Genomic DNA, 25,393 nt, shown 5'->3' on the forward strand with positions numbered 1-25,393 from the left:
CGGTAAATCCCGCTCGGCCAAGAGGTAAATTCCTCTATAAAGATTTGAAGACCGAGCGGTAAATCCCACTCGGCGAAGAGGTAAATTCCTCTATAAAGATTTGAAGACCGAGCGGTAAATCCCACTCGGCGAAGAGGGAAATTCCTCTATAAAGATTTGAAGACTGAGCGGTAAATCCCACTCAACGAAGAGGTAAATTCCTCTATAAAGATTTGAAGACCGAGCGGTAAATCCCACTCGGCGAAGAGGTAAATTCCTCTATAAAGATTTGAAGACCGAGCAGTAAATCCCACTCGGCGAAGAGGTAAATTCCTCTATAAAGATTTGAAGACCAAGCGGTAAATCCCACTCGGTGAAGAGGTAAATTCCTCTATAAAGACTTGAAGACCGAGCGGAAAATTCCACTCGGCAAAGAGGTAAATTCCTCTATAAAGATTGGAAGACCGAGCGGTAAATCCCACTCGACGGAGAGGTAAATTCCTCTATAAAGATTTGAAGACCGAGCGGTAAAATCCCACTCGGTGAAAAGTACAGGTAACAGGATACTGCAAATCACGACCGAGCGGTAATTTCCAATCGGCCAAGAGGTAAAACCCTCTCGTCAAAGTTGAAGCCAAAGACCGAGAAAAAAATCCCTCTCAACCAAACGGTTCTCACTCTCATCAATCAGGAAGCTCTGATAACAAGAACTATCGAGCATGCGGCCAAATTCAATACATGGAACTGTTCGGCACAAATGGGATATAACGACTTAATACAACGGGAACAACCTCCCTCAAACTCATAAGTCCTATAGTTAACCGTTTGGCTAAAGCCGAACGATTAACTCAGACTTGGGGGGCTTATGTTACTATGGGCTCGTAGGCTACCGATCGATCTCGACCAGTTCCGCATCCGTTCAGTCTCGACAACTAGTGGATATCGATCGGTCTTGACCAGTTTCGCATCTGTTCGGTCTCGATAATTATTGGGCAGAGTTAATGCACAATGAATGTGATAAGGGCTACCGTTAAACAATTAAGGTTTGCATTTAATGACCATAAAGAGGTAAGTTAATTTAGATTTCTTTAAACTCTATAAATAAGGGTTTAGGTTGAAGTTAAAGACAGATGGAATTGATACTACAATACGCCCTATTTACGTCCTATTAGGACTTCAATATTAAACTCTAACAAACAGTTCATAAAATCGCTCCTAACTTGAGCGTCGGAGTGCCTTTTGCAGGTACTTCCCTTCTTCCACAACCGAGCGGGCAATATTGAAGGTGACCAATCGGTCCAAACTGGAAGTAAACAAACGAAACGCACCATTTGAAGGTTAGTGTCTCGGTCTCACAAAACTCACCGAAGACTCACCGAAACATGTTGAAATATAAATGGAAAGCTACGATGTCTCGAAGAAAGGAACTTTCTTTGCAGACAAAGACAACCCACGAGGTGACATTTTTATTTGAGGCTGGACTTGGTCACAAATTCACAATGTCTTTGTCTGAGAACTGACACGATGCCGGCCAGCGACATATAAATGTCCATTTCGAAAACAGATAACAGCAGCAAACATAAACTACAAATTAAGCATCATATTTTCCTTATATACGTTGCTAACTAGTATATTTCACTTACCTGCGAAACATTCAAATCAAACATGGCTGATTACCAAGACTACATCCTTCTTTTCATCACATTTTTAGTCTCCACATTCGTGGTTCGAGCCATACTCAGCAGAAAACAAAACAAGACTAATAATAGACCACCAAGTCCACGAGCCTTACCCATCATTGGACATCTCCACCTTCTGGCTCCAATACCTCACCAGGCTCTTCACAAGCTCTCTACTCGCTATGGTCCCATAATGCACCTTTTCCTTGGCTCCGTCCCTTGTGTCGTCGCTTCCACGCCAGAAGCTGCCAGAGAATTCCTAAAAACTCACGAAACCCGTTTCTCCAACCGCCCGCAAAGTTCTGCAGTTGATTTTCTGACATACGGCTCCCAGGACTTCTCTTTTGCGCCATATGGACCTTATTGGAAGTTCATGAAGAAAATATGCATGTCTGAACTTCTGGGGGGTTCCACGTTAAGTCAGCTACTTCCTGTGAGGAGACAAGAGACGATAAGGTTTCTGAGGCTTATGCTCAAGAAAGGGAAGGCGGGTGAGGCTGTTGATGTTGGGGGCGAACTTCTAAGACTCTCGAATAACGTTGTGTCGAGGATGATTATGAGCCAAACATGTTCCGAAGATGACAGTGAAGCCGAAGAGGTGAGGAAGTTGGTGCAAGACACTGTTCTTCTCACGGGGAAGTTTAATGTGTCGGATTTCGTTTGGTTCTTTAAGAACTGGGACGTGCAGGGGTTCGGGAAGAGACTGAAGGAAATTCGGGACAGGTTTGACACCATGATGGAGAGGGTGATCAAGGAGCATCAAGAGGAAAGAAAGAAGAGAAAGGAAGTGGGAAGAGGAAGAGATGATGATCAAATCAAGGATCTACTTGATGTGTTATTGGACATACATGAAGATGAGAACTCTGACATAAAATTGACAAAAGAGAAGATAAAGGCCTTCATCTTGGTAAGTCCACTTTCTGTGGCTAAAATTTCGTTGACTTCAATTTCAAGAAATTTTTGTGTTGGATCCAAAATTTGTGGAACATGAGAAAACTGATGATGTAGTTGTATAAATTTTGCAGGACGTATTTATGGCAGGAACAGACACTGCAGCCTTGACAATCGTATGGGCTCTGGCTGAGTTGATCAACCATCCAGATGTGATGGAGAGAGCAAGGCAAGAGATTGATGGTGTGATTGGAAGTGGTAGATTAGTAGAAGAATCAGACCTTGTCAACCTTTCTTACCTACAAGCTATAGTCAAAGAAACGCTGAGGATTCACCCCACAGGTCCATTAATTGTTAGAGAATCGTCTGAAAACTGCAATATATGGGGCTATGAGATTCCACCAAAGACTCAGTTGTTTGTTAATGTGTGGGCTATTGGTAGGGATCCCAACCACTGGGAGAACCCACTTGAGTTTAGACCAGAGAGGTTTCTTAGCGAAGAGGGAAGTGGTAAGAGCCCGTTAGATGTGAGGGGACAATATTTTCATCTGATTCCGTTTGGGAGTGGAAGAAGAGGTTGTCCTGGAACCTCACTGGCTTTGCAGGTTGTACAGACCAACCTTGCTGCTATGATTCAGTGCTTTGAATGGAAGGTTAAAGGAGAAAATGAGACTGTTGACATGGAAGAGAAACCTGGGTTAACTCTTTCAAGGGCTCGTCCATTGCTTTGTGTTCCCGTGCCTAGGCTTAATCCTTTTCCTCCCCTGTAATACTCATCACCATAAATTTCACATAGCTCGTCTATGCTTTTCAAAATGAAAAGGTTTACGTTGTTATTCAATTAGAACTAAGATTTCGTTCCTATTATACAAACCTTTGTTATGTATTGAAGGGTCTGGAATTCAACTGTACTCTAAGTTTCATATCGACTAAATTCATATTGAAGACACATAAATTCATTTTCTTAGGCATTTGAGTTGAAGTGATATCAATCCTTTGTCAGAATTGGATTCGTGTCGTGTTGATTTGGTATCTTCCAATATAGATCTTTCCTGAAAAGACACGTCAATTAAAGAAACACTTACAAGAACTAGGATTAAACTATTCTCGTTGTTTCTAAGGGAATTTATTACGATGAGACCGACTTCTGTCATCCATATTAAACACAAACCGCTTCGTCGGTGAAACGGAATGATTTTAATGTGGTTTTAAGTCAAAAGTGGATTACAAGTCAAAATGAAAAATTGAAGCCATAAAGATATTTGTCTCCTTTAAAATGAATTTAAAATGAATATGCCAGATGAGACATGCTAGCCAAGCAAAAGTGATTTTAAAGTATATTCATCAAAAGTTAGTTCTCAAATTAAATAAAATTAAATAGTTACGCAATATTCCAAATTAGACCATACTCGCAGCAACTTGCTTTAGCCTCATTTCTGACCGTTATGGCGGTTCTCAGTTCAATGAACCTAGTTTCTCTCAATTTATCTGTCGTTAATGCTATACATTTTTCCATATTAGTTAACTTCATAAGAATCTATCTCATATACTCCTAAGTCTATTTGCCAAATTCCTCACTTGCCCAAAAAAATCAAGCCCGTGCAAAGATCTGAAGTTTTAGATGAATGGTTTAGATTCCGAGGATGTTCATTACTATTTAATATGACTCTTGGTTTTTCACAATATGCTACCTCACAATCAATAAAGAAGAAGACTTGATACTCAAGGTATGGAATTTCAACTGTCACTCCTTTGTTTGATCTCCACCATCGTCATTGCACTCATACTATGGAGAAAACAAAAGAAGACCCTCCTTCCACCAAGTCCAATGGCCCTCCCCATCATTGGTCACCTCCACCTTCTCTCCACAATACCTCACCGAGATTTTCACAAGCTCTCAATCCATTATGGACCCATCATGCACCTTTTCCTCGGTTCAGTCCCTTGTGTGGTGGCTTCAACCGCAGAAGCCGCCAAAGACTTCCTCAAAACTCACGAATCCTCCTTCTCCAACCGCATTACTCAAACCGTCGCCATTGAGGCCTTAACCTACGGCTTCCAAGACTTTTTCTTCGCACCTGACGGACCCTATTGGAGGTTCATGAGGAAACTGTGCATGTCTGAACTTCTCGGTGGCCACATGTTAGACCAGCTCCTTCCCGTGAGGCAGCAAGAGAGCAAGAGATTCATCCAACACCTGCTCCGAAAAGGGGTGGCTGGTGAGGCCGTGGATTTTGGAGGAGAGTTGATGACACTCTCGAATAACATCGTGTCGAGAATGACTGTGGGTCACACGAGTACTGAAAACGAGAAGGACGTTGAAGAGATGAGAAAGCTGGTGGCGGATGCCGCAGAGCTTGTGGGGAAGTTCAACATATCGGACTTCATTTGGTTCTTGAAGCGTCTCGATTTGCAGGGATTCAACATGAGGCTCAAGCAAACTCGGGACAGGTTTGATGCTGTGTTAGACAGAATCATAAAGCAGCGTGAAGAGGAAAGAAGGAGCAACAAACAAACCGATGGAACACGTCCGTTTAAGGATATGCTTGATGTTTTGTTGGACATCTTCGAAGATGAGAGTTCTGAAATAAAACTAAACAAAGAGAATATTAAGGCCTTCATCCTGGTAAGTCAATAAAGGAAGTATATGCAGTTTTTTCATGCTTAAAGAGAAGTTAAGTTATATTTGTGCACGAATACCTTGTTATTTTTGTTTGACAGTCTCAGAATATCATATGACTTGATATATCAACGATTCTTTGGATATCAGAAATGTTATATATATATCCTCTCTGTCTTGGTCATTTTCTCTCATTAGCCCCGTCACCTTCCTCACTCAGGTTATAGATATAGTTTAATACGTAGATTACCACTGTACATATCACGTAATAGGATTATTATTTAAGAGTAGGAATTCCTTTCATTCTTGATTTCATTTCGTGCAAACTAACATGTGTGTTACTAATGACAATATTCAGGACATATTTGTTGCTGGGACTGACACGACATCACTAACCATTGAATGGGCTCTGTCAGAGTTAATAAACCATCCACATGTGTTGGAGAAGGCAAGGCTAGAAATAGATGCAGTTGTTGGAAAGAGTAGAATCGTAGAAGAATCAGACATTAAGAACCTTCCTTACCTGCAGGCCATTGTTAAAGAAACATTCAGGCTTCACCCACCTGGTCCATTACTTATTAGAGAGTCATCAACAAGTGAAGTGGTGTGTGGATATAATATTCCAGCCAAAACTCGATTATTTATCAACATTTGGGCTATTGGCAGAGACCCCAATCAGTGGAAAAACCCTCTTGAGTTCATGCCAGAGAGGTTTATTGATGAAGATGGAAATGTGCATGGTGAATTTGATGTTAGGGGACAAAGTTATCATCTTCTTCCTTTTGGAACTGGAAGAAGAAGGTGCCCTGCTATTTCTCTGGCATTACATGTTCTGCATGTGAATCTTGCTGCACTCATTCAGTGTTTCCAATTGAAGGTTAATGGTGGAGATGGCAAGGTGGACATGGAAGAAAAGCCAGGTCTCACTCTTCCAAGGGCTCACCCCTTAATCTGTGTCCCTGTTCCAAGGCTTAGCCCATTCCCTGCAATATGACTTTCTTAAAAGAAACATTATTTTTCCTTTCATGTCATGTCATGCCAAAGATGTAAGTTTAAATATTATCTGTGATAGGCAAAAATTTAACAGTTTAGTAGAAAATTTTACTAAAGGAAATAAATTATATGAAATGTACAACAAAATGTGATATCAATAGAAATTTAAGGAATAAGTTTCGATGCTCATCATGTTTTTCACCACCATTTGGTACAATTTCTTTTTTCAATTTATTAAAACAGTTCAATCTTGAAAAAAAATTGAAAATATTGTTAAAAACCAATGTAACAGTACATTGGTCACAAACCTTTGACAGAGAAAGAACAATAGGAAGAAAGAATATGCTGCACAATCAGAATTTCACATATCATCAATTCCTTTTGACATCAAGATAGCAAGCTTTTAGGTCCATGTAGGTACCTCAGAATACGTTTTACTGCAAGGTGTGAGGCTTTTGGTTCTTGCATGTATTTATTCACAAGTCCAACACTAAAACTCAAATTTAGTCTAGTGTTACAGAGGTACCTTAAGCTTCCTACGATGCCTCTGTACTGAGTAGGATCTGTTGTAAAATATTACAGCTTTTCTACTAGAGGATCAACACCCTCTTCGTCAGGATTTTTCTCTAGCTTTAGCCCTGTTTCAACAGGAGTGTTGGCAGCATTCCTTTGCTGCATTCCAAACTTCCTCAGAAAATCCTTTGCATGTAAAACTGTCCCACATGAAGTCTCTTCAACTCAATTCCAAGAAAGTAACTCAGGTTTCCCAAGTCACTCATCTCAAACTACTTGAGAAGATCACGTTTACAGCAGGCTATTAAATCTTCGTTGCTCCCAGTTACTGAAGATCATCAACATACATCATGTGATAATCTTCTCATTGTTGTTCTTCCAGGTTTTTACATAAAACCCGTGTTCAGATATGCATTTGACAAAGCCAATTTTTGCAAGGAAACCATCAATACACTTGTTCCATGTCTTTGGTGCTTGCTTGAGCCCATATAAGGCCTTTTTCAGCCTATACACCTTATCCTTTTTGTTAAAAGTTTCATATCAACTAAAAACAAAACCAATTTAAAAGAGTATATATATAGCTACAAACCGATTTTATAGGATTAAATTAGGTTTTAAGTTTATTTCTTAACATGGTATCAGAGTCTGCTCTAGAGCTTATTCTAACGAAATTTATTGTTTGTTGGATATATTATTTCACCCGTTATCGAACCATTATTAGATCATTTATTAATGTATAGTCCCACGCATGAAATGTATATACTTTAACATGAAGGGTTGTTGTAAGTCCCACATTAACTAGAAATAAGACCAATTTAGAGAAGTATATATGTGGGTGCAAACTCTACTTTACAAGCCAGTTTTGTAGGGTTGAATTACGCTTAAAGTTCTTTTCTTAACACTTTTCATTTCTATGCTCAAAACTACTTGGTTGTTGCACGTAAACCTCCTCTTGAAGGGGTCCATTGATAATGTTAATTTTTATGTGTTGTACTTTGTTGTTTTAGTGAATAAAATCAGTTCTCCCTAGCTTTTGTCTTGTTTATTCTTCAAGTTTAGTATGTTTTTGAATTATTTTATGTTTATTTTACTTCTAACTCTATTTTGAGTGTGTTAAATAAGTTAATAGGAAAAATTTCTGATGAAGGAAAACAAGTTAAGACCTGAAAGAAATATGTTTCGGACAAAAATGATTTTGGAGAAAATATTTGTGCTGGAATCGAGTCCAGCGTTGTGAAATCATTAATCAATAAAAGTTGTAGGAGCGATGATGGTGTCGAGCACCACATGCAAGAGAAGCTTCCGGCACTCGATGGTACATAAGTGGCATCGGGCGATGGTTGTACAAAGGCCACAGTTTGTGTTTTATCAACCGACACCGGGCAACGACAATATTAATGTGTAAAAAATAGGGTATTTATACATGCTTTTCACGTGGATTAGGGGTATTTCAAATTTTACATGATAGGAAAGGATTCTATTAACAACTTTTTTTAACAACTTTCTTACAATAGATTACGTGTCATTATTTTATTAGTTTGTATATTTGAAACGGACCAATTACAAGCGGTAACATAAGCGATTTTAAAAAGTTGTTAAAAAATCATTTTTCGATAGAAAAACACTTTTGGATGTTTGGAAGAATCTCCTAGGAGTTATTAGGAGTATTGGAAAAGTCTCTCACTTCTCATTAAGTCTTCTCCTCCATTCATGCTGACTTTTCCTTTTGTAATTAGAGAAAAAAATAGACTGCGATTTGGCAATGAAGATGTTACAATAAAAATGACATATTAAATAATTTTATATTAACATAATTAATTTTATGATTTTTCAATTTATCCATAAATTTTGTAAGAAAGATATAAGTCTAAAAAAATATAGCATTTAATAAAATTTGTAGTAATACGATCAAGATTATATATATATATATATATATATATATATATATATATATATATATATATATATATATATATATAGGCTTAATAGTCTATTTTGTCTCTAATTTTGCTGATTTTTCTCGAAAAGGTCTTTCGTTTGAAAAGAGTGTCAACTTGGTCCTCACTTAGTAAATATTGCGTTAACGCATCCCTTCTGTTAAATAGAAACAAACGGCGTTAATGGATTGATGATCTGACAGAAGATAGTGGTAACGTGTCATTTTTAAGTTGTATGTGTGATGACGTGTTAAGTAATTAGAGGTTGAGGTGGATAGTTCAGACTCTGGGCCTACAACACAATTAAAATTCTTATTATTTTTTTTTCTACCATTGCAGTTTAGTATCCAACCCTAAATTCAACTCTGGGCTTCCATGCCCAATTAGGTTCAACTGCCCAACCAGGATCATTGGTGACATCGCCAGACCACCGTGACTCCTCGTCACCACCAAGGAATGGGAACTACCAGTCTAACCCGAACCCTCTTCCACGACTGAGAGAAACCTAAACTCACAACAACCACAAAGTCTCTCCGTGCAAAAGCCCTCTGCATCAAACGAACCAAGAATTCCAAGAATAACTAAGACCCCAATCGAACCCTAAACTGCAGAGAAGAACAAAATCTTCACCCATTCGTGAGAACAGGGAAGACCAAAGATTCCCAAATCAACACTCTTGTCCCCCAAATCGCGCAACATGCACTGAAGATTCAAGAAACCCAATTCGCAGACCCAAATACCCAAGGAAAACCCCATCATAAGAACCAGATTCCAAAATCACCAAATTCCAGATTTCATAAACCCTAGTCAGGAATAGAGCATAGGAAAAGAACAAAAGTCCTCTACGAAGTCGAATCAGAGAAGGAGAAAACGAAAATCCAAAAGGAACCCTAAGATCCCCCAAACGAAACCCCAAGTCAAGGCCATGTCTGCCATGTCTGTCATGAAAACACCCACTAACTAAGACCCTTGTCGCTGTAGAGATGCAGGTCAACGAACTCACACGTCGTGGAGATGAGTCGTGTTTGAGTCACAGGACCTAGCCTCCCTTCCTGCGAAACGAACCAGAATGGGAAGAAGAAGAAGAATGCTACTTTGCAAGATCGAAACAGCAACGGAGATGATGGACAATAAAGGTGACTCCCTTCTCAACCAAAAACTATGGAGCAAATGAAAAATTATTCTGTTTGGATTATTTCATTTTGTATCAATAATGCGTTTTTCAAAATTTTATTTTGAGATATGTGATCCATTTGTTGTTTTCATATTAAGAATTTAGCACTGAGTTAAATTATGTTTAATAATTTTCATGAATGTGGATGTGCAGAAGAAGAAAGTGAAAAATGGGAGAAAGACAGTGAGTTTGAAATGAAATGGACTGGACATGTATATTACTGGTGAGAAGGAACATTCCCTTTAACCTCTCAAGCAAAAAGAACAAAGTGAAGCCAAAAAGTGGAATTTCCGTTTTAGATTTTTCATAGAAAGACTCCATTGCTATGCCACACGCAGAAAGACACCATTTCATTAACGGATGTCGACGTCCGTCCGATTTCCCACATTCATTCCCAACGCATGCTGACATCCGTTGCACAATATTAAAAGTATTAACCAATAAAAATAACTAAAAAAATATAAATACAAAAGTATAAAAATAACTAATAATTAAAACACTGAAACACATCGTCAATTCACTCTTCAACGAATCCCCATATCCGTTCACGCATCTTGATATCTGTTGCATACAATTATGGATATTGACATCTGTTTCATTTATCCGCACCTGTTTCCATCGCTATACTTAATCATCCTGCTGAACGACCTTCAACCACCTTCAACAACAAATGCACCACCACCTTCAACAACTACCACTGCACCACGCCAGCACTCAAGCTTTCCACCTCCAACAAAACACACCAAGGAGAAGAGAAACACACATGGAGGAGAAGAGAAGCAGAGAATTTGAGCTCGAACATTAAATACGTGGGGGTGCAGAGTCTATATACCGGTGGGTACGAGTGTAAATATTAATGAAAAGTAATTGGAAGTTAAAAAATATTTACTGAGGAGGATGAGGGGTAAAATTGGAATGGAGTGATGCAAGTAGCGTTATGTGGTGGTGGACGAAGCAACCTCCTTTAATTTAACATTTTCAATATTTTTATTTGTAGATGAAATTTTAAGCCTTTTTTTAAAAAAAAAACTGTATTAAAATATAAATTGAAAAAAATATAAATATATATATATATATATATATATTTTTTTTTTCAAAATTATTTCAAAATATAAATAAATATATATGTTATCAAAGACCAAAAAAACACTCTCAAACTTAGCTCCAACAAATACTAACTCACATTCTTTGAGATATGGGTTGAATAGGATTAGATCTAATTTTTATTTAGCAATTATTTGATTCCAACTAGATATTCTCAAGTTTAAACAAGATAACTATAAACACATCTTAAAAAATCAGTTGTAGTCCTAATCCACCTCCGCACACAGTTTTATATTTTCTACACAAAACCAGACAATTTTGTTTGGTCTGCTTTTGCTTCTCTACCTTTCACAGAGCATCCATATCTCTTCTCTCTGAATCTCCTTTATCGAATCCCGACACAATTTCAATATCCCTTCGTTGTTCTCTCTCAAATTTTCTCTTGCTGCCAATAACAGCAACAAACTTTTAATTTTACCAATGAATCACTCTTTTCGTGGACATCTATAATTTTTTTGACAAAAACATCGGTCTTTCAGATCTGATTTGTCTCTACCAATAATCCACATTGCACAACATCTTCTTCTCCTTTTCGTGTATCACTGTCACCATAAGACACCCTTTTGCCTGGTCGGGTTTGATTCTTCTCAAATTTTGATTTTTTTTCCAACTGGCCTGGGAAAATAATGGTGACGGTGAATCTGGGAATGCTTCACTATGTGTTGGACCACATTTATGGAGCATTCATGCACCGAACTAAGATGAGCACCCCGTTCTTCTCGCGAGGTTGGGGTGGCACGAAACTGGAGATGCTGGAGAAGATGATAAACCAGTTGTTCCCGGAAGTGGCCGGGCAGAATTGGCCTCCGAGGTTGATTGAACCGGTTTGGAGAACCATTTGGGAGACGAAGAATGCGAGTTTGAGAGAAGGGGTGTTCAGAACCCCTTGTGATGAGCAACTGTTAGGTGCATTGCCCCCAGAGAGCCACACTGCAAGGGTTGCATTCCTCATGCCCAAGTCTGTGTCCCCCAACAGAATGGCCTGTGTTGTTCATCTTGCAGGTAAAAACAACTTTGCTGGTTTGGTACACAAATGGGGAAAACAGTTTAGTAATTGTTAATTTATGAAAATATGATAGGATAACAAAAAAAGTCTTTTTGCCTGGTTGACCTTATATATACTAATGCAACCATTATTTTAAGTGCAAATTGCACTTCTACCATGTGATTTCTTGAGATTACATACAATGTCTCTATTTTGTGTTAACCTTTATAACAACTTCCCTTGGAAGGGTACACAGTATCATGGTTTTCAAACAATTAAAAGGGTTCATTTTTATGGTAAAAAGTGTCAGTGTAATATTTTTCATATAATTAAGGGGTATGTATTGGAGTAGAAACTGAGGTATTGAGAGAAATTTGACCAAATATCTGTCATTGTAGTTTACTGTTATTAAAAGTGTTTAGAATGAAACTGTATAGTTGTTTTGTAATAGTAGTAATGATCTTTAGTCGTCTGATTTGCTTCCCTCTAGACAAATTAATCTGTGCTTTGAAAATTTTAGTTTTATGCCTCCCTGACTCAACCTACTTGTAAGGTAGGAAAATTTTTTATGGATGGTGCGATGGCAAACTGAGGTGTCACAATATCTCATCAAGATAAACTCTAATGTCATATTAGAAAATGAACTTTGAGCTTGACTCAACCGTATAAATCCTGGCTAGTAAACGGAAGTGAAGTTCAAACCCACAATTTGATTATATCTATAGTCGGTGTCAGATCTTTAACATCTTTCCTCCCTATCATATCCCTTGCAAAGACCTTGCATAAGGATTCCCTTTAGGACATTGTTTGAGGTCAGCACTTAACATAGAATGTTGAAAGTTATTGTGTATTATTTGTCTGTTTACAGGCAACGGAATGATCTGATTTTGTGGTTTGACCAAAATTGAAGGGGACCTCGTTCTGTGAACAATACAATTGATGGATTGGATCAGCCATTAGGGAAAAAGATTGTGGTCTTTGGAATTTCACTTCCCACAATAGTTACTTCGTCGAATGGCATACTAAACTATTTTCTGTTTGTTTTACTATTTGATCTTTAATTCCTTTCATGAATTATTTGCATTTAAGGTTATAAGTGTTTGATTGATCTTACTATTTAGATTAAAAGTTTGATAAGTTCATTATGTTAGAAGAACTTCTTCTACAGAAACCCAGAATAATATATCCTCTTAGCCAAGTCTTTTGAGATCTTTCCATTTTCTTTAAAACTAAGAGATATTCACCCATCTCCATTGTGTGCAGGAACTGGAGACCATACATTTGAGAGAAGATTGCGTCTCGGTGGACCGCTGATGAAGGAAAACATTGCAACCATGGTACTTGAGAGGTCAATCACTTTTCATGATCTTATGATGAAACCAAAAGGACCATCCTTTTTTTTTGTTTTATTTATACTGTTCGTTTAATATATGCTCTACATTTGTGGTTTTGCAACTGCAGTCCATTTTATGGACAAAGACGGCCTGTGCTGCAGCGTGGTGCGAAACTTCTGTGTGTCAGTGACTTGCTTTTATTAGGAAGAGCAACCATTGAAGAGGCCCGCAGTCTCTTACACTGGCTGGACTGTGAAGCAGGTTTTGGCAAGATGGGTATTTGTGGACTTAGCATGGGTAAGGGTTGTCCGAACCTGTGCAGAAATCAAACAAGTTTTAACATTTCAAATCTCTTGGCTTTTCCTTTTATATGATTTTTGCAATGTTTGAATGTACTCCAGGAGGAGTACATGCTGCCATGGTTGGATCACTTCACCCTACACCTGTTGCAACACTCCCTTTTCTATCTCCACATTCTGCTGTTGTGGCATTCTGTGAAGGGATTTTAAAGCATGGCACCGCCTGGGAAGCACTGAGGGAGGATCTTGCAACCCAGAAGGCTGAAATGACTCTTGAGGACGTTAGAGAGCGAATGAGAAATGTTCTCTCTCTCACAGATGTCACGCGTTTTCCAGTTCCCAAAAGTCCCAGTGCTGTAATTTTTGTTGCTGCCACTGTAAGTTCCATATGTTTTGGTGAAAATTGGAAGAAATTTACGTCTAACAATCATTCATTTAAATTTCTTTTCTGTTTATATATCCGTTTAGATCCTTTTCAAGATGTATGTCGATAAATGTGCATGAACTATCAGATAAATGATGCTCCTTTACATGGATATTCGACTGTCTGAAAACACATCACTTTCTGCTATCTTATTTCTGTGTTCCTGAATATGGCTGTTACTGAGACGACAAAAGAACAAGTTAAAAGTATACGAAATCCTCAGAATGGACTCTTTGGTGTCTACAAAGTCTTGTTTTTATTGAGATGTCTGCATTTGCCACTTGATGTCTGCTCTTAATGATTGTGAACATTGTTTTGCAGGACGATGGATACATCCCCAAGCACTCAATCTTGGAACTTGAGAAAGCTTGGCCAGGTTCTGAGGTGAGATGGGTCACAGGTGGGCATGTCTCATCCTTCATTCTCCACCATGACGAGTTTCGAAGAGCCATCAAAGATGGTCTTGATAGATTACCATGGAAAGAGTCTCAGTTGTGACAGGATCATTGATTCATTGCACACGAAGAAGAAATTGCTTTTTACATTGTTTATTGATACATGGTCCTCTCTTCCAGTTCTCACCCAAACTAATAACATGCATAATTGACCTCGGATCTCTGTCCCCAAATGAAGAGGGAAGGAGTTGTTGTAAATAATCAATCATCAAGAAAAGATGTACATTGTAACATTGAAGTTAAAATGATGGGATAGAATTCTGTGAAAAAACTGATGCAATTGTTGGATGGGATTTAACTATTCTGATCTCTGTTTAAGTTTTCACTTGTGATGATGATATCCATTCATTGGTTTGTTTGTGTTTTGGGTGAAATGTTAGAAGAGAATAAACAAGGTGATAAAAAAGGAGCCAGAATGATGGGATTTTCCAAGACTTTTGAGTGAGTTCTGGATAACACCTTCTGATATCCATTCATTCTACTTCTGTAATGCTTCATTCTTTTACTTTTAAAATTTTCTTATTAAATTTAATGAAAATAAATTAGAAGATATGTGAACATAATTTTCTTTTAGAAATAGTTACCTTTTAAAATGTAATTTTTAGCTTGTTTTTTTTTATTTTTTTTATTTTTTTTATCTGCAAATTGTGATCTGTTCATTAAATTAAATGCATTTAATTTCTTATTTTTTGAAATCAATAGTTTTAAACTAATTTGTTCAAATAAGACATTGATTTTTATTTAATATACTTTTTTAGTTTTTTTTTTTATTGAATGTCAAACAACTATTATTTTACTTAATTCCTCTTTATTTTTTGTCATTTACTTGTCCGATCTTTTCTCTCTATTTGTTTCCCTATAGTAATCACAGGGTAAGTGAATATTTATTAACGAATTATTGAGCTTTCGATGAAATGCGTTCTTTTTTTCCATCGAGAAAAATCCTCTTTAGTGTTTTTTTTTTAAATAATTTCCTTTTTATTTTAGTAGTTATATTCCTGAAATTTATTCTTATTTTAATATAATAAAAAATCATCTTTTATAATTAAAAAACATCAATTATTCTATTTAATTTATTGTTTCAAAAACAGTCCTGTAAGGTTTGAACAACTTATGAAAGTCAGGAAGAAATTCTCTTAATCGATAAAAAATGAACCTGTCACGAGCATATTATTCATTTTTTTTGTATTATTCAAATTGTTCTTTTACATATACTTTTTGTATCAATTAGTTATAAATATGGTTATAGATAATATTTAATTTTTCTAATGGGATATAGGAATGAGATGAATATGTAAATTTGTAAATATTCGTACTGTCTCATTTCATATTCTTATCAGTACTTATTTAGCTTTAATTATTCCGTTTATAATATTTATGTATTAGCTTTTGTTTGAATTATTCTTATTTATTATAAAAGAATAGGACATTTGAATATAATATCGAGTGACCAGCATCTTATATTATATTAAATAATATATTGAGTAGACTCCAAACAAGTTAAAAATTGTGCCTCTTTATATAATGGTTAAAATTTTAATTATTAATAATTTTTTTTATCTGAAACAAGATTCTCATCCGGTCCAACATTTTCATGAGCTGCAAATCTAGCCCTAACCACTTCGTAATCTCTTATAAAATATGCTTATTTTTAAAGGATATAATCAGAGAACCAAAATGAAACTAAAGATGGGCCAACATTGGGCCCAATTAGATGGGCCGGGTTGACCACCTCTAGTTTTAACACACATTTTGCCCTGGAAACTCAAAACCCTATTTGTAGGTTTTCTGCTCCTTCTTCCCTCTCACCTTTACAAGCAGCGTTCTCTTCCCTGGGTGTGAACAATGGCATACGCTGCGATGAAACCCACCAAGCCCGGCTTGGAGGAATCTCAGGAACAGATTCACAAGATAAGGATCACCCTATCTTCCAAGCACGTCAAAAATCTCGAGAAGGGTATGCATCAATTCATTCAACTTCTCCTTTTTGTGCTTCCTGCAATCCTTAGGCTTATGTTTCAACTTTGATGTTACTTTTAGTTTGTTCGGACTTGGTTCGCGGTGCAAAGGACAAGCGCCTCAGGGTCAAGGGACCAGTTAGGATGCCAACTAAGGTTCTTCACATCACTACAAGGAAATCCCCTTGCGGTGAAGGTATTTTATCTTTTTTCATTCTTTTATTATTTTTATCGTGTTTCACTTTTATTTTTATTATATGATTCTTATATTGCTGCTTTCATGTTTGCTCTGCAATTTGGTTTGTGCTTCGATCTTGCTTTGATACTAGCTGTAATTTTAAATATGGTTGGCCTTTAGCATTTGACAAGTCATGATGATTGGAAGTAGTGACTAATTAACTGGCTGATGCAAAAAAATGGTGTTAAATTGGATTAAATTGTAATACAGTACAAGTGTATATCAATCATCCTATATGGAGAAAAGTATTAGTTGTAAAGGTGCATTCCTTGAGATCTTGGACTTCTCAACCCTTCTGCGTTTGGATGATGGAGGATAATGAAGGGAAAGGGAACGGAATTTTATGATTTTTTTTTTTGTAATTAAGACCATGTTACTGTGTTTGTTGAAAAATGAATAAGGGGTGGTTGAAATGTTTCTTTCGAAAAAATATTAAGTTTGAGATGAAAGGACACAGAGGCAAACCAAATTCCAGTAATTTAGGTCCTTAAGTCAGAAAGTTCTTCAATCAATTGTGATGCTGTATGATAAACATACTGTCCTATGCAAAGGCGCCGGTTTGATTGTTTTGTCATTTGTTATCTTGCAATTGATAATGTGATTGTACGCGTGGTCTTCTTTTGCAGCCCGAAACTGACTTCTGTTGGGGTAAAAGCTTTTTATGTAGTGTTTTCTTGGCTTATATTGTTTTTTTTTTAATTTCATGCGGTTCACGTGTTGCTTAGCCTGGTGATTTTGATTTTGAAGTATTGTGTCCAGTTTTCACGTGCTTTTGGAACAGTGATACTGATGTGTTGTTTAGCCTGGTGATTTTTATTTTGGAGTATTGTGTCCAGTGTTTGTACTTTCGGAATGTTGTTTATTGATGAATGAGATATACTGTCCCTTGTGTTCATGACACTGCTACATGTTTTAGGTACCAACACATGGGACAGATTTGAACTCCGTGTGCACAAGAGAGTCATTGACCTTTACAGTTCCCCAGATGTTGTAAAGCAGATTACCTCGATCACAATTGAACCTGGTGTGGAGGTTGAGGTGACCATTGCAGACGCCTGATCTTAATCCAAATTTTAATTGTTATGCTTCCTAGTTATTTCTCCATTATTATTCTGTATTTCTAAGTTTGGATAACCTGACTGAGTTGGTTTGTTTTATCTAGTTTTACGGTTGTAGACATTGATGAAATACCAGAGAAATGTTATCTGAAGAAATTCCAGAAACTATTATTATATAGTTGTTTTGAAATTATTAAAAAACACTTTTTTTCTGCCCTCAGTTATCATCATTATGTCTTCATTTTGTTACTTCCGGCAAATTTTCGAACCTGATACTGATGGTGAACTAGTTCAAGATATTCTTCCAAGTGAAAACGAAATAAAGACCAGGCAAAATGTATTGAGCGAATTAATTTCATTTCAAAGGGTGCCGATTTTTCCGAAACGAAAAAAATTATAGCTTCTGAACCCACTGAGATTTTCTGTTAGCATTTTCAAAATGTGATTGAATGAATAAATCAGATTTTCTTTTACTATGAACTGGGACGCATAAATTATATAACCACGATATTGACACACTGACATGCCTTCTATTTCTGTTTTCACATTACCTTAACCATTATCTTGATGACTTATCTATCTTCCTAGGCATATCTGTAGTGTTAAACTATTTTTTTTTCTTGAATAAATATTGTAAGAGAATGGCGTTACAATACTATATTAATATTGCCATTTTGCATATATTTATGTTTTAAAAAACGAATGTCACTTTTTCAACTTTTGGTGTCATAATTTTTTTCTATTCGCAAAATATGCATGGCTGAATGTATACTGATCTGCTTCTGCGTTCATTTTTTGTTGTTTCTATTTTGTTGTGTGGAACTAAAACAATATCTATGATATATTTAGAAGTCAAGAAAGAGAATATGAAACTAGATCAACATTATCCGTTTCATGGTTATTTAAGAATAGAAACCTGGGCGAATGCAAAGCTTGACATCATCTTTCAATGTATAAATGTTTTTGGAACGAGTATTTTTATTTGAATTAGAATTAGAAATTTAGCATTTAGGTTGGTGGAGTGAACTGAAAAGTCAGTTACAACTGGGAAGGGGTGATCCACACAAACACTTGTTATGAAAATAGGAATCCACGTCAAACTTCTGCAGTCTTCCTCCCTGCGGAATCTCACCACAAAGTCGATTATAGCTCACGTTGAACCCCTGTAGAAAATCTACTGCGGTCAATCCCACTGGAATCTTTCCGGTGATCTTATTGTGATTCAAATCTAACAATATCAAGCTGGTGGGAAACTCCACTCTCGATAAATCAAACGCCAACAAGTTCCTCGAAACGTCAACCATCTGCGTCGTTTTGTTGCTTCCAAAAAGCATGGAAGCGTCGCCTTCTAGTTTGTTCCTTGAAAAGTCTATCCGTTGTGGGTCTATGTTGGACAGGGAAGCAGGAATGGGCCCCGAAAGCTGGTTGTGGGAAAGCACAAGGCTTGGGCCAGGCCTCTTGAATGATCCAAAGGAATCCGGGATTGGACCAATGAGCCTGTTCCGGTCGAGGCGCAAGGACAACAGGTTGGGCAACCGGGAAAGCGAGCTCGGAATGGGGCCGGAGAGGTTATTAAAGGAAAGGTCGAGAAACTGGAGATTGGTGAGCTGGGCCAGAAAATCGGGTACTGGGCCGGAAATGTTGGTCCAGCTTATATAGAGCTCCTTGAGTTTAGTGAGCTTAGCGATGGTGGGTTGGATTGGGCCGGTGAGTTTAGGAAGCTTGTGGAATTCGAGGGTCTCTAGGTAAGGTAGGTCACCGACGGAGGGTGGTATTTGTCCTGAGAAATTGGTTTCGGGAACAGAGGATAAAATGACGAGGGAGGTGATGCGGTGCGTTTTAGGGTGGCATTCGACGCAGTACCATTGGCAGCAATCTGTGTCGGGGTTCCAGGATGCTAGAAGGTAAGGGTTGTTTAAGTCGTTCTTGATTTGCAGCAATACTTTCTTGTCGTGTGGGTTGCACAGTTCAGACAATGCAACTGGGGAGAACAACAGCAGCGTCACAAACCATAATCTTAACACAGTTACCATTTTGGGTGCTATCAGAAGGCTGTGAAACGATTGTGGGAGAGCGTTGAATTTTATAGCATGCGCTGGAACTATTTAATAATATCACTCCTATGATGTCGGTAGTGACGAAAGCTCCCACATCTTAACACCATCTCATTGCTTTTATCATACTCGTTATCCATAATCTGCAAACACGGAATCCCATACTCAATTTATTATTGTTGTAGAACAGAGAAGAGAGAAAATTGTTGGAGATCTCTCATCTTAGAATTAAAAAGATTTCACATAATATAAGGAAACAAAATTTACTTTTATAAAGTTAAATTAGATTTAAAATTTAATTTTAAAAAATATACATATTCTAGTTTAAGAGTTTCCTAATCTCTTGAGAAGCATAATTTTGATGGTGGGCAAGCTAGGCACCAAGCTTAGGAAAAATAGATAAATTATTATATTGATTAATGGGTTGGTCTATGCCTAATGTGTGGACTGGCTGGATTAGTCAAAAAAGAACAAAGAGTTTGAACTTGGGAGTTGTATGCCAACTTTCATGATTATCAGGTCTGGCAGCTGTGGCAGCCAGTTGTCTTCATGGAAGGCAAAATTTCTAAAAAAACCAATTATTTTTAAAATAGTTATTTTCCTTTTCTAAAATTGTATACTCATTCAACAAAACCAAATTGCAAACTTCAATATTCTAAAAAACAAAAATAGAATTACATTTTTCAGGATTACAGTGTTAAAAGAAGTCATCGACCACAAGTTTAAATATATGTTTATTAATAGGAAGTTTACTAAAACACCACATATCAAATGCGCAAATCATAAATTAATCAAAACCATCATTTATTATAAATAGATGTCATCAATTAAACCAAATGTTTGTTAATTTAATTTTTTAATAAAATTTTTTGACCTTTTAATTTTAGAAGGAGTATATTTATGTGTATCCATTGATTTCGCACTGTTTAACATGTGAGGAGATAGGATAACATTTACTTCTATGTGGGTATCAAAATGTTCTAGTCAAATTCTTTAGGAGACCTTACCTAAATGTTCAATTAGATTGCTAATCTCCATATGATATTTTAAAATTTATCTATTGAAAAAGGGTTATAATCTAACATTTTAATGAAATGCTTGTATTTGAGTATATATTCCAATAAAAAAAATACATGATTTCACAATTTTCAGAAAGTGCTTTATAAGCGTTACTTAGAGGTCGAATATTAAAGCTAAGTATTTTAATATTTGCTTCTAAAAGCTCAAATATAAAAGTCTTCAGCAACGTTTAAATGATAAAAATCCAACTTCTTAGTACAGAAACTACACACAATTCAACAATCTTAAGTTCACTTGACAAAAAGACCAAATGACACATGTATATGGTCCCTCAACTTAATGTCAAGTTAACAATGGGATTAAATAATTTGATATAGCCACTTAAATCAACAAGACAAAATCCAAATATTTTATAGACAAACTAGGTAAACCATGTATGTTACTATACAATTTATTTATGTTTGAGAAATAACAAAGTATATGTAAATATAATCTATTATCTTGTATATTTTTGTTTTTTACTATTTATAATGGAATACAACTTATTAGTATGATTATTTCAATTCTTTATTATTAAGTTCTTATGTAATTATGATAAACGAAAATAACACTAGTGTAAAAATTACTTTTATGATGGATAAAAATAATCTATTATGACGGGTGGTCTGCGTTATAGTTAATCTGTGTTTTTTAGATTAGCTTCAACATATCATCACCGTAGTTGGATTTATCACTCATAATACATGCTTTTTAAAATCAACTATTCTCACATACATTGTCAAGTAGGTTATAAAATGCAATCAATCTACAATCAGTTTACATATAATGTTTTTTTTTTACTAGTGTAATAATCAATAAATAATAAGAAATTAAATAAAAATATTGTCTTTACTTTTTCTTCACTGTTTTAGTTGGAAAAAAAATTGGAATGAGAAAGATTGCAACGTATATTATTTATTGGATGGTAAAACAGAGAACCCTAACTCATCGTTGGTTCTCTAAAAATGGAATAGGATGAACTAACTCATCATATTAAAACTAGTTCAACAATTTTTGTAAACTTTGTTTCTTTATTAATTTTGTATTTTTTAAATTATTTATATCTATATTAGAAACATTTTTAATTATAGACATATTCTTAATTGATTAATTAATGTTTTTAATCAAATCAATTAAATTATTTTATTAAAGTTAGTCATTAAATTTATTATGCAAATATTAACGATTTACTTGTAATATTATATGTGTATCTTTAAAGTGATGTAATATAAAATATTAATCTATTAAATTTCCTTTTATATTTATTTTTACTATAAAAAAAATCAAACGAACTGAAATCACGGTCAAGTGCCCAGTTAGCCCACAATCAAAATCCTGTTTATTGACATCCAGCCTTTCTAACCACAAATACACATTTGAACTTAAATCCCATAATTTCTTTTACATTTATTTCATACTATTCTTCAATACCTTTCACCAATTTTGTTCTTTAAAAATATAAAAGTTAACTTTTACTCAAATAATTTTATCTCTGTAGAGATTGTTAAATGATAATAAAATGGTGATAAAGAACTTTTTTCTACTTGTGAAAGTGGCGCAATGCACACGTAATTTATGATGTCATGTGCAATCTCCAAAAGCGTTGTAATAATAAACCATGTAAATTATAACCTTTTCTTTTTCCTCCAAAAAGTCTAAAAACCAAACTAAGCAAATTACTCGGTTCAAAGCAAATAAATAATTAAACAGATATTATAAAGTAATTGACGGTGATATTTTGAAAGGTACAATTGAAATAATGCTAGAAGGGACTGTAAATTGCTTGACTTTCAATTTTAAATTACTTTAAGTGGTCATCTACTGTGCCTACACTGAAATATTTTTTCCAATTCGCATCCATCCTAATTTAACAAAAACAAATATGTTTTTTTTAGTTTATGAAACCAGAGTTTAACCATGTTTTTGTTTTTCTGTTTTTTTTTTTAAAGTAACAGATACAACATCCTTGCTTTTGTTTAATATGTGCTTTGTACATAAATGCTTTGTTGTCTAGTAGAGTTATATATTTAGATTCTAAAATCTGGGTCTTATAGGTTCATTTTCACCATACTCATTCACTCTCATGCATACGTGATCTCTAGGTATCTAGTACTGTCATTTGAGTACTCTCTCCCAAAAATCATACTTTATGAAGGTTATTCTTTCGAGTTAATTTAATTTTATTCACTATTTTCATTTATTTGGATATCTCGACTTACCACAATTTTTTCTGAAACCAGGCTGTACAACTTATAAACTTTTGCCTTTTCATCATAGCCAATGAAAACATACCTCTTACTTTTGTCATCAAATTTCGTTTTGAGTTGACTTGGGATATGTCCATATGCTATGCTCCCAAAAACTTTAAAATGTTTGACACTTGTCTTTCTTCCACTCTATGCTTCCTATGGTATCATTCCATCCAGCTTCAAATATGGGCAACTGTTTTGTACATATATAACACACTGCAGAGCCTCCGCCCAAAACTCCTTTTACATATTTTTTCCTTTAAGCATAGTTCGGACCATATAAAAAATAATCATATTCTTTCTCTCTGCCACACCATTATGTTGTGGTGAATATAGAGCTGTAAGAAAACGCCTTATCCCATACTCTTCACAATACTCCTTAAACTTTGCTCATGTGAATTCACCTCTCCTATCAGACCGTAATGATTTACTTTTCTTGTCAATTTCCTTTTCCACCATCACCATGAACATCTTAAATGCCCTTAGTGCTTACGACTTCTCCTGTAAAAAATACACCAGGCTTTTCTAGAAAATTCATCTATAAATGAGATGAAATACCTTTTACCACTGAATGAGCTAGGAGTAATACGTCCACATAGGTCGGTGTGTACCAATTCGAGTTGTGCTTTTGCCTTGTACATGACCGAGTTTGGAAACTTTGTTCTTGACTGTTTTTTGAGCATACATTCTTCACAAAATTTCTTCTCAAATTCTATATCATGTAATTCGAGTACTAGTTCTCTCCTTGAGAGCTCGGCCAAGCTTCCAAAGTTAAGGTGTCCAAATCGAAAATTCCATATTATAGATTTATCTTCAATTTCCAACTTTAAACACCTCTCCTGTAAGATCTTCAACTCCATTTTATACATCCAGATTCTTTTCATTTTTACCCAGGCTGTAAGACGATCATTCTTATCTTTCAAATATAGTACCTTGGTCCTTTATTAAACGGGTTACCTTTTTCCATCAATTGACCCACACTTAAAATATTGTTCTTCAACTTAGGAACATAGTAAGTGTCCATAATTTCTCTAACTCATCCATCCTTCTACATATGCCGAATTACTCCACGTCCTTTCACGGCTACCTTGGAGTCATATCTGAAAGACACAAAATTGGCCTCTACATGGGTGAGTTCATCAAAGAGAGTTTCATCTCCATATATATGATTGTTTTCTCTAGTATCTAAATATCATACCGAGTTGGTGGCAATCTTCTTAAAATCCAATTTCAAACATGGTACTACCTCTGAGTTCACCAACTTCGTTTCCGAGCACTTTATCAGCATTGTCGAGTTTTTTGACAACTCGACGCTCAACATAACCTCATTTCTTCTTCATCATCTTCTTTTGTAAGAAGGTTTCTCTCACTTTTCTACTCAACTCAACAAAATTTAGCAATGTGACCAGACTTATCACAATTGTAGCACTTTCTCGATCTACACTCGTTTGCACAGTGACCGTACTTGTCACACTTAAAACACCCAACTCGACTGATCTCCTCGACCACGCCAATTTTGCTGATTGATTTGCTCTACACTATCATGCTTAAAATTACTTCAGCCACGTCCATCTCATTATTGGCCTCCTCGTCCTCTACCTCAAGGACCTCGACTTTAAGTAATCTGAGTTTCATTTGAGTTAAACTATGTCATAGTGCTTGGTCGAGAGGTTCAACCCGATCATCCCAACTCCTTCTCCTTTTTCGTGAGCTTTTAAGGACCCAACAAGTTCATCTACTATGAGAATTGACAAGTCCTCCGATTCTTCGATGACGCACACAATACTTTCGAAATCTTTTGTGAGGGATCTCAAGATCTTTCCCATAACCTGGCTTGGTTGCATTTGTTCTCCATTCCTGACGAGGTAGTTGATCACCTTCTCCACCTGAGTTATGTACTCGGTTACCTGCTCTTGGGCTCATCTTCAATTGTTCAAACTCCCCTTTGAGATCTTGTATTCGGACTTGTCTAATGCGGTTGTCACCTTTATATGCAACCTCAAATATCTCTCAGACTTCCTTTACCGATGTGACATTCACTATTTTTTCAAATTCCGACTTATCTACTACATTGTAGAGAAAATACAATGTTGACCTATCTCTTGCACGTGATTCTTCAACGCAGTGATTTGTGGTATTGTCTAATTTTCGTCTTCATTGGGTTCATTGTACCCATTTTCCACCATATCCCAAATGTCTTGACATTTTTTTTTTCACTTTTTTTTTGACATTCCTCTTGATGATGAGCCTTGTAAAAGTTAAAAGGTCTTTTCAAATTGGTATTGAAGTTATAACATCATTTGGTTTTGTTAAAAACATTAATGATGATTAGTGGGTTCACAAACGTGATGATCCTTAACCAATTTGTAATGAGCGCACATCATCTCCAC

At 36.0% G+C, this 25,393-nt stretch overlaps 5 protein-coding genes across 5 annotated transcripts; 4 read left to right on the top strand and 1 right to left on the bottom strand.

Moving 5' to 3' along the window:
- The first annotated feature begins 1,433 nt into the window (after window positions 1-1,433).
- On the top strand, window positions 1,434-3,518 carry LOC108328506 (cytochrome P450 93A3). The gene is made up of 2 exons (XM_017562382.2): window positions 1,434-2,565; window positions 2,684-3,518. Exons 1-2 carry the CDS (start codon window positions 1,645-1,647, stop codon window positions 3,317-3,319), a joined length of 1,557 nt encoding a protein of 518 aa, XP_017417871.1. The 5' UTR covers window positions 1,434-1,644; the 3' UTR covers window positions 3,320-3,518.
- A 272-nt stretch (window positions 3,519-3,790) lies between these two features.
- On the top strand, window positions 3,791-6,352 carry LOC108328598 (cytochrome P450 93A3). Its single transcript, XM_017562479.2, has 2 exons — window positions 3,791-5,175; window positions 5,528-6,352. Exons 1-2 carry the CDS (start codon window positions 4,279-4,281, stop codon window positions 6,161-6,163), a joined length of 1,533 nt encoding a protein of 510 aa, XP_017417968.1. The 5' UTR covers window positions 3,791-4,278; the 3' UTR covers window positions 6,164-6,352.
- Window positions 6,353-11,100: 4,748 nt separating this feature from the next.
- LOC108326901 (uncharacterized) lies at window positions 11,101-14,874 on the top strand. Its single transcript, XM_017560504.2, has 5 exons — window positions 11,101-11,892; window positions 13,139-13,223; window positions 13,337-13,506; window positions 13,611-13,885; window positions 14,254-14,874. The coding sequence occupies exons 1-5, from the start codon at window positions 11,517-11,519 to the stop codon at window positions 14,428-14,430; spliced, it is 1,083 nt and encodes a 360-aa protein (XP_017415993.1). The 5' UTR covers window positions 11,101-11,516; the 3' UTR covers window positions 14,431-14,874.
- A 1,270-nt stretch (window positions 14,875-16,144) lies between these two features.
- On the top strand, window positions 16,145-17,740 carry LOC108327742 (40S ribosomal protein S20-2). Its single transcript, XM_017561435.2, has 3 exons — window positions 16,145-16,344; window positions 16,428-16,541; window positions 17,500-17,740. The coding sequence occupies exons 1-3, from the start codon at window positions 16,233-16,235 to the stop codon at window positions 17,640-17,642; spliced, it is 369 nt and encodes a 122-aa protein (XP_017416924.1). The 5' UTR covers window positions 16,145-16,232; the 3' UTR covers window positions 17,643-17,740.
- Window positions 17,741-18,601: 861 nt separating this feature from the next.
- LOC108328211 (polygalacturonase inhibitor) lies at window positions 18,602-19,860 on the bottom strand. The gene has a single exon (XM_017562040.2). The coding sequence runs from the start codon at window positions 19,672-19,674 to the stop codon at window positions 18,676-18,678; it is 999 nt and encodes a 332-aa protein (XP_017417529.2). The 5' UTR covers window positions 19,675-19,860; the 3' UTR covers window positions 18,602-18,675.
- Window positions 19,861-25,393: the final 5,533 nt, after the last annotated feature.

The sequence above is a fragment of the Vigna angularis genome, chromosome 2 (assembly GCF_016808095.1).
Source record: "Vigna angularis cultivar LongXiaoDou No.4 chromosome 2, ASM1680809v1, whole genome shotgun sequence".
NCBI classification, from domain to species: Eukaryota; Viridiplantae; Streptophyta; class Magnoliopsida; order Fabales; family Fabaceae; genus Vigna; species Vigna angularis.

Coding starts and splice junctions, on each gene's coding strand:
- LOC108328506 (XM_017562382.2), top strand. CDS start 1,645: ATGGCTGATTACCAAGACTACATCCTTCTTTTCATCACATTTTTAGTC. Junction 2,566..2,683: donor AGATAAAGGCCTTCATCTTG/GTAAGTCCACTT, acceptor TAAATTTTGCAG/GACGTATTTATGGCAGGAAC.
- LOC108328598 (XM_017562479.2), top strand. CDS start 4,279: ATGGAATTTCAACTGTCACTCCTTTGTTTGATCTCCACCATCGTCATT. Junction 5,176..5,527: donor ATATTAAGGCCTTCATCCTG/GTAAGTCAATAA, acceptor GACAATATTCAG/GACATATTTGTTGCTGGGAC.
- LOC108326901 (XM_017560504.2), top strand. CDS start 11,517: ATGGTGACGGTGAATCTGGGAATGCTTCACTATGTGTTGGACCACATT. Junction 11,893..13,138: donor CTGTGTTGTTCATCTTGCAG/GTAAAAACAACT, acceptor CATTGTGTGCAG/GAACTGGAGACCATACATTT. Junction 13,886..14,253: donor TAATTTTTGTTGCTGCCACT/GTAAGTTCCATA, acceptor ATTGTTTTGCAG/GACGATGGATACATCCCCAA.
- LOC108327742 (XM_017561435.2), top strand. CDS start 16,233: ATGGCATACGCTGCGATGAAACCCACCAAGCCCGGCTTGGAGGAATCT. Junction 16,345..16,427: donor CGTCAAAAATCTCGAGAAGG/GTATGCATCAAT, acceptor TGTTACTTTTAG/TTTGTTCGGACTTGGTTCGC. Junction 16,542..17,499: donor GAAATCCCCTTGCGGTGAAG/GTATTTTATCTT, acceptor TACATGTTTTAG/GTACCAACACATGGGACAGA.
- LOC108328211 (XM_017562040.2), bottom strand. CDS start 19,674: ATGGTAACTGTGTTAAGATTATGGTTTGTGACGCTGCTGTTGTTCTCC.